Source organism: Poecilia formosa, unplaced genomic scaffold (assembly GCF_000485575.1).
Source record: "Poecilia formosa unplaced genomic scaffold, Poecilia_formosa-5.1.2 Scaffold154, whole genome shotgun sequence".
Lineage (NCBI taxonomy): Eukaryota > Metazoa > Chordata > Actinopteri > Cyprinodontiformes > Poeciliidae > Poecilia > Poecilia formosa.
In genome coordinates, this window is record NW_006800093.1 from 911,960 (window position 1) to 925,808 (window position 13,849).

The 13,849-nt window shown below is 40.1% G+C and overlaps 1 protein-coding gene across 1 annotated transcript; it reads left to right on the forward strand.

Annotated features, from left to right (window-relative positions):
* Positions 1-1,412: 1,412 nt before the first annotated feature.
* Positions 1,413-13,119, forward strand: slc6a1l (solute carrier family 6 member 1, like). The gene is made up of 14 exons (XM_007564045.2): positions 1,413-1,719; positions 3,464-3,843; positions 4,399-4,530; positions 5,226-5,326; positions 5,565-5,674; positions 5,764-5,896; positions 7,067-7,305; positions 7,418-7,542; positions 7,647-7,759; positions 8,278-8,409; positions 8,648-8,750; positions 8,946-9,046; positions 9,547-9,714; positions 9,884-13,119. Exons 2-14 carry the CDS (start codon positions 3,603-3,605, stop codon positions 9,977-9,979), a joined length of 1,794 nt encoding a protein of 597 aa, XP_007564107.1. The 5' UTR covers positions 1,413-1,719; positions 3,464-3,602; the 3' UTR covers positions 9,980-13,119.
* The last annotated feature ends 730 nt before the right edge of the window (positions 13,120-13,849 follow it).

Consider the following 13,849-nt stretch of genomic DNA (forward strand, 5'->3'; position numbering starts at 1 on the left):
ATTATTCTAGGCAGTTGGCGCTCTGGATGCATAATTAGGCTGCATTGATCGTGGGATGCTGTAAACAAGTTGATGAAGATCCGTTTTGACAACCCCAGTCCTGCTCAGTTATCATCACTTTGCCCCACATGGACCATAAACCTCGCCAAAGATTATTTAAAAAAATATCTTTTTTTTTTTGAACAGCAATGTTTTCACGTAAGTGTAATTATCGCCTTTAATTTGATTTTAATCTGTGACTTTTGAAACCTGACCAGCGATCCTCTTTCTCAATAATGGCATGTGATGATGTTTAATTAGCTTTTCCCTAATAGGATAGTAACAGAGTATTTAAAACTGGTGATCGTAAAGCCAAGAAGTTACCTGCCTGGAGAAATAACAGTCTCATATCTACATCAAGTAATTTTATTAAGGATACTGTTGAGCTGAAGGTAAAATAATTAAAAAGAGAGAAGAGGCCCCTGTAGCCTATGGTCCATTATAGTTAATTAGAATTAAAGTGGCGTTCTATTCAAAATCTTTTTGCCTTTTACAACATGAGTCAGCTCACGTACCCTAAAATGGTTCAGGAAGTAGTGGATCAGGATTGTGGCCAATCTTTTAGAGCACATCAGTGAGTTATTTCATAAATAATGACGCCTTAATGCAAAGTTGACACTTTTAATGCAACTTTTAGAGCAAATTAGCATTAAAAGTGGCATTATTTACCGAATAAAGACTCCTTCATGTTCATGGCATGTGTTATGTCACGTTTATGACAGTGTCATATGCACAAGCCCTTCAAATAAAGTGTTACCGAAACATTCTGCTTCCACTTCACATATGCACCGCCTTCTGTTGGTCCGTCACACACAATCCCAATAAAATACAATGAGATTTGTGGCTGCAGCGTGACAAAATGTAAAACAGTTCAATGTGTACTTCTGCAAACCTTGCATGTAATAGTCGTTTATTCAGTCTGTGCTTTTATATTTGGATTTACGCGGGGAAAAATAGCTGGCAGAACGAGACGCCAAATCGGGTTTTTGGCATCGTGTTTCGATGATGCCAAAGCAACGACTGATCTTGGGAATGTTTTATTTTATACTCATAAACGTTGTGCTCATTCCGTGTCCCTGGCCAGTCGAGTCACATTTACCAGAGTCTGATACTGCCATGACCTCATTTGAGCCCATACATATCCACTGCCTCTGCCAGCTCCCACCACTGGCTTCATTTTTCCAAACTCCACGCGGTCTTTCAACTCATCAGATCCTTCTGTGCAAAGAAACGCCATGGTAACACTGCTGGCAAGAGCTGACTGCAGCAAACACTAATCCACAATGCCCAAACTCACATGGCTGCAAGAGTCCCCCCCCCCACCAGAGTTGACCAATTGACGTACTGCATTTCCCCCTCGAACTCCCCCATCCCCCGAGGGCCGCGGGGCTTCACCAGTCACACTGGAGCTGTAATCAAAGTGGATAGGTCGAACTTTATTACCAAGCGTTCGATAACCAGCTGCAGGATCTGCCACCTTCAAATGACTGCACACACTAGAGAGTGTCGAAATCCAACACGGGGGTCCCAGATATGTTGGTAAATCGTCGAGGCCTTTCGGACTGACGTGAATCTTTTCGTGTTTGTCTTTGGATTTTCAAACTGATGGTTTGTGATACCGGAGCAGCTGATGTGGAAACTGAAGTGGATGACTTGACGACGGAGCTGGGGAGCCAACAGGTAGGACAGACATCTATACGCTGCCTCCTGCATGCTCAGCATGTCAGAGTTTTCAACCGAGGTAAGATAACATCGTGTGCATAGGTTGTTCTTGAATAAGAAATAAAATTGCCAGTGAAGGAAGGCCTCATGAAATTCTAATGTGAATTTCTGTTTGATTGTCTTCTAAACTATACAACCTGTGTGAAACATCGTGGCTATACTTTCACAAGCTTCATTCAATTTTCCATTTATTTTTCATTTAGGTGATGGTTTTGCGATGGCCATTCCAAAACATTTGAGTTTTTTTTTTGTTTTGTTTTGTCCTAAGCTACTTTGAAACTAATCTGACAATATGCTTTGGGTCATTTCCAGTTTGGAAGATCCATTTGCACCCAAACTTTAACCTTCCGTCAGACGTCTTGAGATGTTGCTTTAATATTTCCAAATTTATGCTCCATCCTCTTAGTTCCGTCTATTTTTATGAAACGCTCTTCCACCCAAATCAAGATGATGCTGACACACCTGTACCATGACTAGAATTGTGTTCTTAGATTTTCATGTTGAATTCCCCAAACCTAAGGATGGGAATTGTGGCCAAACCCTTCAAACTGAAAGACGTTCCTCGAAAAATAATCCTCTTTGCATGTGGGTGCATTTTAACTTGTAATTTGGGCTTTTTATGTTGCTTTTGAAGAAATTGCTTTTTTCTAGTTAAGTTGCCTTTCAGTTCATGTCTGTGCAGGAATCTTTTCACTCTGGTAATTGTTACTCTTCTATCCCCTTCAGACAATGTCTTCTCAACAATTTATTTTCTTCTGAGGCTGGTAGTTTTATTTCACAGAATGTCCTACGTTTTACAGTTCATCAAGTGATCCATAATTAACCTCAACTGCATAAAGCAATCTGAACAATTTTTAGGTCAGTCAATATTTGCAAACATGAGCAGTCCTCACAAGGGTCAGGCTGCTGATGTGGGATTATGTAACATCAAACATAATTAGTGTGAATGCGTTGTTCTTCAGAAACGGAACCGCAGGCTCGTTCTTGCTCACATCGTTTTACTCAACAACTGAATTGTGCAGGTGACTTTATTAAGTTTATTAGTACACGTTTTCTTTAAACTTTAAACCCTAATTTTTACTATATTTCTCTTGTTTTGGACCAATTCCTGATATTAGTTGTAGCAAACCATTAAAAAACATGGGGATTGATAGAAAGACCAAGGATTGCTTTGATTAAATCATCTGTATTATCCTAAAACACTATTAATTGTTCCATTATTTATACTAACTTTGTCACTTGTGATATAGCCATCCATAGACTACCCTCAGAAAATAAAACAGTTACTATATAAATATAGTTTATATTTTAACATTTGGTGTAAAAGAAAGACTTGTCAAACAAGGGGAGTTTTAAATAATTAAACATACAGTGGCTGATCAAAAATATTGACCAACAATTTAGTGTCATTTCTAGATCTTGTATCAGGATGGAAATGCAGAAATTACTTTTGAGCTTTTATTTAAAAAGTTTGGTGTACTTTATGTTGATTTATCACATAAAATCCCAATAAATTACTGAGTGGTTTGTTATTACCTTACAAAATGTGAAGAATACTCATTTTACAAAGCAAAAAAAAAAAGAGAAAAAAAGTGATTTGAATGTTTAAATGCCATTCTTATTTTTACATTATTGTTGATTTCTTTTTTTAAAGTTGCACAGAAAGGTGTAAGCAACATCTTAATAAAAACTTTACTTGCAGCACATCTCAAGTCAACACACCCAAGTCCAGATCCAGGCGGCCTAGCGTAAGAAAACCAGTCCAACATCAACACTCTGCTCCTTCCCTGGCCGTCAGGACAACAAGCTCTCTGACCTATCTGGACCGGAGCGGTCCCACGATGGGGAAGACCGGGCAGACTACAGTGGACTTAAACTCCCCGTCAGAGGTCAAACAAGCCGTCCCCTCCGAGGACCTGGTCTCCACAGCGCCCCCTGCAGATCAAAAGAAGGAAAAGGAAGCTCCTCCTGACAGAGGAAGCTGGAAGGGGAAATTTGACTTCCTGCTGTCGTGTGTGGGATATGCCATCGGCTTAGGAAATGTGTGGCGATTTCCTTATTTGTGTGGCAAAAATGGTGGAGGTAAGAGCAAACTGGAACAGTGGCACCAGCAGAGCCACATTTGTACAAAAAGGCATTATAGTGATAATGATATTCTTTGATGCAGAGGTGTAAATGTGTGAATTTATAATGCTGGAATATTTCATCCCAAACCAACCACAGCAAAACAAACACACTTGCACCTTTAGGCCAGAGCCACTCCTTTCTGCTGATATTTGATTCAAAAGATAATTTGATTGCAATCGCTCCACTGAATTACATTTCATTGAAATAAGGTGCTTAGGAAGGCATTTCCTTCTTCCCCTACCATTAAAACCTTCCCAGCGGCAAGACGAAGACGAGCCTGCTCAATTTGAATTATCCAGAAATTGAATTTGACCCATCCTCTGATGTGAAAATAAAATAAGGAGAAATAGAGAGATCTACGGGCTTGGTTTAACAAACTTCAGAAAAGCAGCGTTAACCTCAAGGATTACCGCGGCAAGTTTTCGTTTCTTCTTGGCTTAAAATGAAGGGAAATTGAGGTTAATTTAACCAACACACCACATACTCTTATCTGTTTTTCCTCTTCTTCAGGAGCCTTCCTGATCCCGTACTTCATGACCCTGGTGTTTGCTGGGATACCTCTGTTCTTCCTGGAAACGGCTCTGGGACAGTTCACCTCCGTGGGGGGGCTAGGGGTGTGGAAGCTCATTCCCATGATGAAAGGTAATTTTTGCATTTTAAATAGAAGAATAAGATTTTTTTTAAAAAATCAAAGACGACACTGCGACTAAAACTCCAATCACACCGATTCATCTGTTATGTGTGTTGGTGAATGTCAAATAATGTGCTTTATGCTGGGAGTCATGCGCAGCGCTGTAAAAATGTCTCTTTTTACAGATTTATTTAGTTTTTCACTATTTGAAACTTGAGAGTTTTCTGATCTTGAAGCTGATTTATTGTAAGAGGAAAATAACGTCGAAAAAATGACACAAAAGCAAATTGTATTAACTTAATATGTTATGATCCTTGGGTTTTTACTTTAGGTTTCAGTTTGGATCATTCTTTGTCGACTATTTAGACCTTGTCATTTTAGTCTATTCCTTTGTGTTGGTTCTCTTAATCGATTATTTTCTCCTTTGCAGTGTCAGAGTACTTCCATTCTTTTCCCTTTATTTATAATTCCTGTGCCTCGGCTTTGTTTATCTTCCTACTTGCCTCGGCCTGCCGGTTTGCTCCCCTTCGCAGCTGCTGTCCATCCCCTGATTCTCCTCTGCCTGAACTCTTCCTGGGCTGTTTCTATTTTCCTCCGATTAGCCCAATGGCTCCCTTGTCGCTGTGCATTTATAGATTTGATATTTCTGGAACATGCACATCAATTCATCTTTCTCGATGCTGAAGTTCTCTTCGTGTTCTCCTAGGTGTTGGTTTGGCTGCCGTTGTCCTGTCGTTCTGGCTAAACATCTACTACATAATCATAATCGCCTGGGCACTTTACTATTTATTTAACTCCTTCAGCTCGGTAGGTTTGTTCACCACCAATCTCAGCAGACAGAAATTATTTCTAAGTTTTAGCTACTAGGAATGTGTATGTTGATAAAGTCAAGGACGCATCACTTTTTAACATGCTTAATAAATCAGGAAGCTGTTTTAATAGTCACTTCTCTTTGGAAAAATGTCCTCTTTGTTTAACCCAACACGCGTCTTACCCAACATCTATGTTACGTCCCACCGGAGTCTGACTGGACTTCCTTGTTCAGGAGCTGCCTTGGCAGAGCTGCGATAACCCCTGGAACACCGAAAGCTGCTTCTCCAACTACAGCCTGACAGACACCACCAACCTGACCAGCGCCGTCACCGAGTTCTGGGAGTACGTCGGCAGATTTAGACCCGTCCAGCGCGACGCCCGATGGATGTAGACAGCTAAAAATGACTCTGCGTGCAACTGTGTGTCTGCAGACGCAACATGCACCAGATGACCGACGGGCTGGAGACGCCAGGGGAGCTGCGCTGGCCTTTAGTGGGCACCCTGGCGCTGGCCTGGGTTCTGGTCTACTTCTCCATCTGGAAAGGGGTGGAGTGGACGGGAAAGGTGAGACTGTCTCATGGACGTTTTGTGGGTTTTCCTTTAATCCTGAATATCCTGATTCTCCTCAAACAGTTCCCTGCCTTATTTCAATTTAAAGCTAGGTTCGTGAAACCACGAGAGCTTGCTTTGTTCACAAAAACGGCACCTTTCAGAACGTCTACCACATTTGTTCTCCAATGAAACAAAACGTACAAAAAGTATTATAGGGGAATTAAAAATGATTGATTTATTACATGTTAAATGATAAAGGTCTGATTATATAAACCCTCCAAAAATAATGTGTTTATTTTTATAAGTCACTTTGTCTTGAAAAGTTTTTGGTGTTTTGTGATATTTTGATGAATATATAAACATTTTTTACCACAGAAATCTTATCCCAGCCAGCATGCCTACATGGGCCCCATATGTGATAAATTAGGGCAAACAATATGGGTCCCAAAAGGTGTTGTCTGTGGTTTCCATGGTGGCCCTACATGGGTTTGCCCAGATAGACAACATTGTGTCTTTGATGAAGGAACAAAAGTTTACCTTAAAAGGTATTTTCTTTAGAGACAGACACGATCAAGACAAGACTTTTCTGAATTATTTATCTATTCTGACTGTTTTTATATGACAGTATTGAACCTGAAAGATTACATAACTGTTGAATTTCCTTGAGTTGACAAGACTCATAACCCCCAACAAGTCCTTTGACTTCACACTGGAACTGAAATAATTGCTCGTGGGAGTCTTTAGCTCATATGGCTTAATGATTTGGATATAAAAAGCACAAAAAAGAAGAGAAAAAACATCCCAGCCTGCTGCCTGAAATTTAAAATTACTGCAAGTTGAAGCAAAGCATGCGAGGAGAAACACATTTACACATTCACTGCTAGGGATAATTGGATTTTAATGTGAGGAGCCAGAGAGAAGTGAGAAAAATGGATTCCCCCAAGGTCCTGGTGTTGATGGACATTACCAATTAGACATAATGATTATGCAACAGAACTGCAAGTCACGTTTCACAAGTCCCGCGGCCAAGAAAAACTGGAAATATTTTAGAAAATCTCTCCTTTCCGTGTTATTCCACTAATCACATATTCAAGAAACAGGACTTGCGGCTGAGTCTGCACACGCGGAGACCTCAAAGTTAGAGTAACTTTTCCATGTCTACAAACTCCACTTCTCTCGCAGGTGGTTTACTTTTCCGCCACCTACCCCTACTTCATGCTGTTCATCCTGTTCTTCCGCGGCGTCACGCTTCCTGGAGCCATCGACGGCATCCTGTTCTACATCACTCCCGACTTCAACAAGCTAATTCGATCTGAGGTGTGGCTGGACGCGGCGACTCAGATCTTCTTCTCCTACGGTCTGGGCCTGGGCTCGCTCATCGCGCTCGGAAGCTACAACACTTACAACAACGACGTCTACAAGTAGGGACAGGAGATCTACGTTTTAAACATCTTGTTTTTCCCTCTCTATTTTTTTTCTTGTTTCATGGTTTCTTCTTTTAATTTTTCTTTTCTCCCCATCCTGTCTCCTCAGGGACTCTATCATAGTATGCTGCATTAACTCGTGTACAAGCATGTTTGCTGGGTTTGTTATCTTCTCTATTGTAGGATTCATGTCCTACATCACAAAGAAACCGGTGCAGGAACTGGCAGCGTCGGGTACGTTCGGCCTTCGCCACAATTGCTCAAGTTTTATTCATGCAAATTTATGACCGGATGTACGACGCAAAAAAAAAAAAAGTGTGATCTGAATTACATCACAGGTCCGGGTTTGGCATTTCTTGCCTATCCTCAGGCCGTCACCCAGCTTCCCATGTCGTCCCTCTGGGCCATCCTCTTCTTCTCCATGCTCATGATGCTCGGCTTGGACAGCCAGGTAGAAAAATAAAAGTTTTTCTTCTTCTTATGTGTTTGGGGATCCATTTACAGTTTTTGCATTTATTTGCGTGCGTGACCCAATGTGGCGAAAAACTGATGGGATTTTAAACAAAAGGAGAATCAAATCTAAACTATATGACACGGTAATGATTTGATTTGAAGCCATTATAAATCGCAAAATTTATGATGATATAAAAGCGCCGCATCAGAGGGGAGTTTATAGTTTTCCAGGAGCCAAAGCAGAAACATAAAGCATCTTTGGCTTCATTTATAAAATGTTAAGTAGTTCTTCGCAAAGCGACGAGTGAGTTGATAAAACAAAAGGTTTAAAAAGCATCAATATAAATTCATCAGCCGCTTTATAAATTACAACAAAAAAAGTTTCTCTACGAGGAGACGCAAAGTGAGAACTATCAAGGCTTCAGTTGATGAAAAACGTAAAATATGACGATTAAGTCTTGAAAGGCGAAGGCCAAGCGCCGTCTGAGTCATTTCTATTCACACTTTGTTGGCTAGTTCTGCACAGTTGAAGGATTCATCACAGCCCTCATGGATGAGTATCCCTTGGTGTTGAGGAAGAGGAAGAAGCTCTTCATCCTCATCGTTTGTTTCATCTCCTTCGTCATTGGCTTCTCCAACATCACTCAGGTGCTTGTCTGGGTGTTTGAGCTGTTTTACAAAGCAAGATTTTGCAACACAACATTCAAAAATATTGGCAACGATGCATAAAAAGTCTTAAACAAATTAATATCTCATTGTTGATGTAGTATCTGCACAATCTGGTTTAAACCTTTCTAGTCTGGTCTGGTTACTTTTTACATTACTGAGAAAGAAATAAGATTTGATCATGTGTTTTCCTTACGTATGTTTTGTTTTAATGTCTCAGGGTGGTCTGTATGTCTTCAAGATGTTTGATTACTACTCTGCCAGTGGGATGTGTCTCCTCTTCCTCGTCTTCTTTGAAACCATCTCCATATCCTGGTTTTATGGTAAGGATACATTCCGTTCGCATTTTTTATTTTTTTTTGCTGTTGACGATGAAAGCGTTTTGAAATCTACTGGAAAAACCACAGCTGGCATTATTTGAGCGGATCAAAGTAGTCGTTTATCGTAGACATCATCTCTTTGGTCATCCTGTTCTCATTGCTCCTGTTTTCTTTTGCACGCTGCTTGTCATGTGACAGGAGCCGAACGATTTTACAAAAACATCGAGGACATGATTGGTTATCGGCCGTGTGTCTGGTGGAAGCTTTGCTGGCTCTTCTTCACGCCTCTGATCTGCCTGGTACGGGAACCATTATTGATCGTAACCTTTTTTTGTTTTTTTTTCCGCTCAATAAACACATCATTGCTTTTGTTAAACTTTTTTTCTTTGAAAAGATCGATTCCCTAATTATATTGCAAACTGATAGAGGAATTACATAATTACCGAAAATGTTGCCTTTCGCATTGGTAATTGGTATGTCATCTCAAAACAATCCGGACTTTACATCCACCTCTGTCGTTGCTCTTTTGATCAAACAGATCAACAATTAGAGTATTAATTGATTTGAGGAAATAACTAATTCTGTTGATCAAAAATGTGTGGTTAGAATTTTAATAGACTTAAAACAAGCTTTGTTTGTGAGACATGCAGCCACGTGGGACTGTCGAGGGGCGTTTCTGGGCGGAGCTTGGTTTGTTCAAAGAGGCAGCTCTTTGAACAAATGAGAGGTTATCATTGGATATTTCCTGTGGGATCCCTAAGGGGTCAGTAACATCTACTAATAGTTTTGTCTTTTCTAGGGGGTCTTCACCTTCAGCGCCTTTGAAATGACCCCCCTGACATTGGGGAAGTATGTGTATCCGCTGTGGGGTCAAGTGATTGGATGGTTTATGGCTTTGTCTTCAATGATCCTCATCCCAGGTTACGTGATCTACATGTTCTGCACTACCAAAGGCAGCATCAAACAGGTACACCTTCCTGCATAAATGTTCCTAATTATTTTTTTTTCTGCTTTCACGTGCAATTCGAGCTTTGCTATTTATCCGTTCGCATTCATCTCATCCGATGTAACTTAAAGAAACAAAACTCTTCGTGGTCTTACCAGAGGACGATCAAACTCTCTTTTGCATTTGGCAGCGTTGGCGGAAGATGACAACTACCCAGGAGGACGAGAAGTCATCGGGGCTGGAAGAATTTACGCACACAGGAAGCATGGGTGAAGCTCCTGTGTAGCCAGGACTGCTGAGGTTAAACCGTTGTGACTGCCAGGACTTAATGTGATCTCTGCTGAAATGTGAATACAAAAAAAACAAAAAACAAAAAAAAACAGGGCAACAGAAATCTCTAGAGGAGATGCACTTCACTCGCTCGACTCCAACCCACGTTGTGCTGGAAACCTTTTTCGACATGTAGTGGACGTTTGCATTTAGAAGTAAAGACTCTGAAGACAAACTGAGGATTTATTTATGGATGAAACTGTGTAGATAACCCACATGCACCCTGTTATTGGCTACAATTATGTATTATACTGGAGTTTTATGGGATTAAGCAAAACACACAAAGTAGCACATCATTACAAAGTAGAATGAAAACTATTAAAGGTTTAACTTTTTTCATGAATGAAGAATAGGAAAGTGTGGTATACATTTGCATTAAGCTCCTTTTACTCTGATACCTCTAAGTAAAATTTTGTGAAACCAACTGCCTTAATAAGTCAGGTAATTGAATTATTCCTGTGAGTGACTTGATGTCAGCATTTGTGCAGGCCTCAGAGGTTTGCTAAACAACGCTAATGAACAAACGATACCATACAGACAAAGGAACACGCCAGCCGGGGATAAAGTGGTGAAGGAAGAGTTAGTCATAATTTTAGCAAAAGGTGGTTCAGTGACGTATTGATCCTGGGGGATTAGATACAAACACACAGCACACATTTTTGATTTTCATTTGTAAAAAGTGTATTTAAAAAAAAAAAAATAATCAAGGGATGTGGACAGTTCTACAAGGCACTGAATCGACTTTTGCTATAATGTGTTCATTATATAATCCTTAAAAGTTCCACAGATTTACCGGAGTATTTCTAATTCAGCTTAAATGTAATGTAATTTTTTTTTAAACATATGTTTAGGTTTGAATTTATGTATATTAAGGAGTGTTGTTTGCAATGTATTTCCGATATTAGAAAACTAAACAGACTTGTATTTAAAAGATGACGCTATGTGGTGTTAAAACATGCATCTCCAAAGTAGTTTTTAAAACTCAAGAAACATTTTCTCGCCTTTTCACATTCTCAGAAGTCCAATGATCAGATTTATCTCAAAGATCTTAAAACCTTTCACAGGCTGCATTACAACCACCTTCAGGTAGCAGAGACCTTCCTATTAAATGGCTAATAAAACAGAAACAGTAAGTCCAGGGCAAACCCATTTGAATGTGATCCTTGTTTTATGTGCCAGTTTTGGTGGTCCTGTCTGGCGCACGAAACAGGTTGCAGTTAAAGTACAAAAACAAAGGTTAAACGAAAAGCATCACAAGGAGGACCTGATCAGAACTTCAGAATGCAGCAGATAGACAAGAGGAGAATGAAATCGCTAGGAGGTGGGGTCACTGGGATTGGAGCCAGGTGAGGCCAGTTGTCCAAGTGGAAGCAGCGGGAAAACAAACTGGATCAATTACAGAAAACATTAAACAACATGGAAATAACGTGAGACACTACATGAACCAAACACTAAACTTATCAACGCAATAATAAGAAAACACAAACCAACCTTTCTAGTACGTGTGGATAAAAGCTCAATTTAAGCAAAAAATAAAATAAATAAATAAAAAATTGGATAAACACCAAAAGAAACCACTGAACTTTGTGGGGATTTTCCTTTTTAAATATATGAGCATCTTTTTGTCTGCTTGACACTTATCTCTAGACGTAGAAAATGTACGAATTTGGAGATGCATGCTTTGAAACGATGAGATTTTTGGATATAAGGATTGACTGTACTTCAGCTTTTCATGTAACTAAAAACTAATAAATTAAAAAAAACCACTACACATAAATACTTTCTTCAGCATTGTTTTACTGTTGGTAACGAGAGACACATTTTCTAAACAAAAAAACAAACAAACAAAAAAAGCCACACCCTGACGGTTGGAGTCCATTCAGAATATTTTGTTGAATGTTTGTCCCCAGGATTCATAAAGACTTCTATAAAGTGTAAACTTAGTCGAACAGAAGCCACAGTTTGTCAAAACGTCACTCTTTAGATGTCCGTTTTGAGCGGCCAGCTTTCATAACAAAACCTGATGTCATTGTCTTTCATAGTGACTAGTACTGTTATTTAAAGATCAGTCTGACTGTTATCCACTCCTTAAACAACATATGCTACCTGGGGATAATGTTATTCATACTCGTTACGCTGTTGCCTGCTTAACAGCAGTCGGTGTTGTGTGAAAGCTGCCCGATGTGCTTTGCTTTTCCAACTTGGTCTTTATATACAGCCACTCGTGGCACACTGCTGTGATTCTGGACCTTAAAAAAGACCCGACTCTGGGAGACCATGAGTCATACATAGATGAATCAAAACCCAGACCCTTTGCATCACCGTCTTCACAGGATAGCTCAGTGTCTGAAATCAGCCATGTTGACCATTACAAAAAACTATTTAAATACAAGATTCAGTGTCTGCATAACTTGCCATTGTACTCATTGCTATTAAATCCAATAACTGAGCCAAAACCATGTTGGTGAATTCACTTAAATAATCTTTAATTTCAAGTTGATATACTGTAAATACAGGTAGACGAATGATTCAACTGAGGAAGATGGTTTCACCTGTGTGGCCTCAAACGTGTCCTCCATTTCTACACCTTTCTATATGGTATTGAGCAAACACAGTGATCGACAGGCCATTGAGATCCATTCGTCATTAGCTGATGAAGGTGTGCACTGGTACGACAAAGCCCTTTTGAAAGTTTCTTCCTTACATGTTCCATTTGCTACACTTTCAAAAATGCTACATTGAAATTTTCACTCGAATCCAACCGCTTCGTGTGTCTCGCGTTCACGTTTATTGCCCAGCCGTCAAATCTGTGCTCCGAAATTCCTGAAACACACAATGTTCAAACTGAGGAACAAGGACGGGTCGGCTAAAAACAAAAGGGGAGCATGGAACAGGCGACTGCTCTGTCACGAGGCACTGAAACTTACTGTTTTGTTTCGAGTCTCTTTGAGGGTGTTGCCTATTAAAAACCAAAAACATCACTTTTCTTAAAACATGTCACTCATGCCTGTTAAGTTCAAGCCTTTTTGGAATCAGGGTTCAATCAATACATTGTCAAACCAATGCCATGCAGTACAATAAAAAAGAAAAAAAAAACAAAAACAAGAAAATCCATCCCATTACATCTAAAAGTTGTCTCAAACAAACAAATGAGTACAATCATCATAAACCAGTGTATAATCCAAAACATTAGAACTCAACGTAATCTGCTAAAATTCATTACATAACCGTTGAAAGTGCGTTCCAAACCAGTAAAAGTATTAAACTAATCATCGAAGCTGTTCATTCATTTTGAAAGTGCTAATTCCTCTCATTGCATTATGAAACAACAATAAAAGCAATCAGTGGGATGGAAACAACGGGGCGGATGGATTTGTTTAGAATGAACACTCATCAACTCTGCCTACTGGAACACAAGCCCACTCCCCCCCCCGCCCCTCCGCTGTCTTTTCACAAGGTGAAAGTCGGGAGGGGTGGGGAAAAGGACAGAAAGATGAGATAGAGACCTTCCCGCACTGGGTGTGTGATTATAAATCAACAAATCAGACAGATGGAGGTCAGATGGGAGCAGAGTTAACCGAACATCCATTCCACGGTACCTGGTGGGTGGGGGGGGGCTTACATTTTAAGAGACGGACGCGCTTGGGCTCGGGCAGCTTGCTGACCTACTTCAGCAAGAAGGACGCGTGACAGGGCGACGGCAATTTGAAAGAGGCTGAAGGTAGCTTGCATGTCCTCCCCCAACTCCACTCGCATGTGGTATTTACAATCTAAGCCGAGGTGAAACAGAAAGAGATCAGATAGTGCATTCTTTTTTGTCCCATTC

Excerpts from the sequence above, each read along its gene's own strand:
- slc6a1l (XM_007564045.2), top strand. The coding sequence starts at position 3,603 with ATGGGGAAGACCGGGCAGACTACAGTGGACTTAAACTCCCCGTCAGAG. Across the intron at positions 7,306-7,417 it reads TACAACAACGACGTCTACAA|GGACTCTATCATAGTATGCT; the intron begins GTAGGGACAGGA and ends CTGTCTCCTCAG. Across the intron at positions 8,410-8,647 it reads GCTTCTCCAACATCACTCAG|GGTGGTCTGTATGTCTTCAA; the intron begins GTGCTTGTCTGG and ends TTAATGTCTCAG.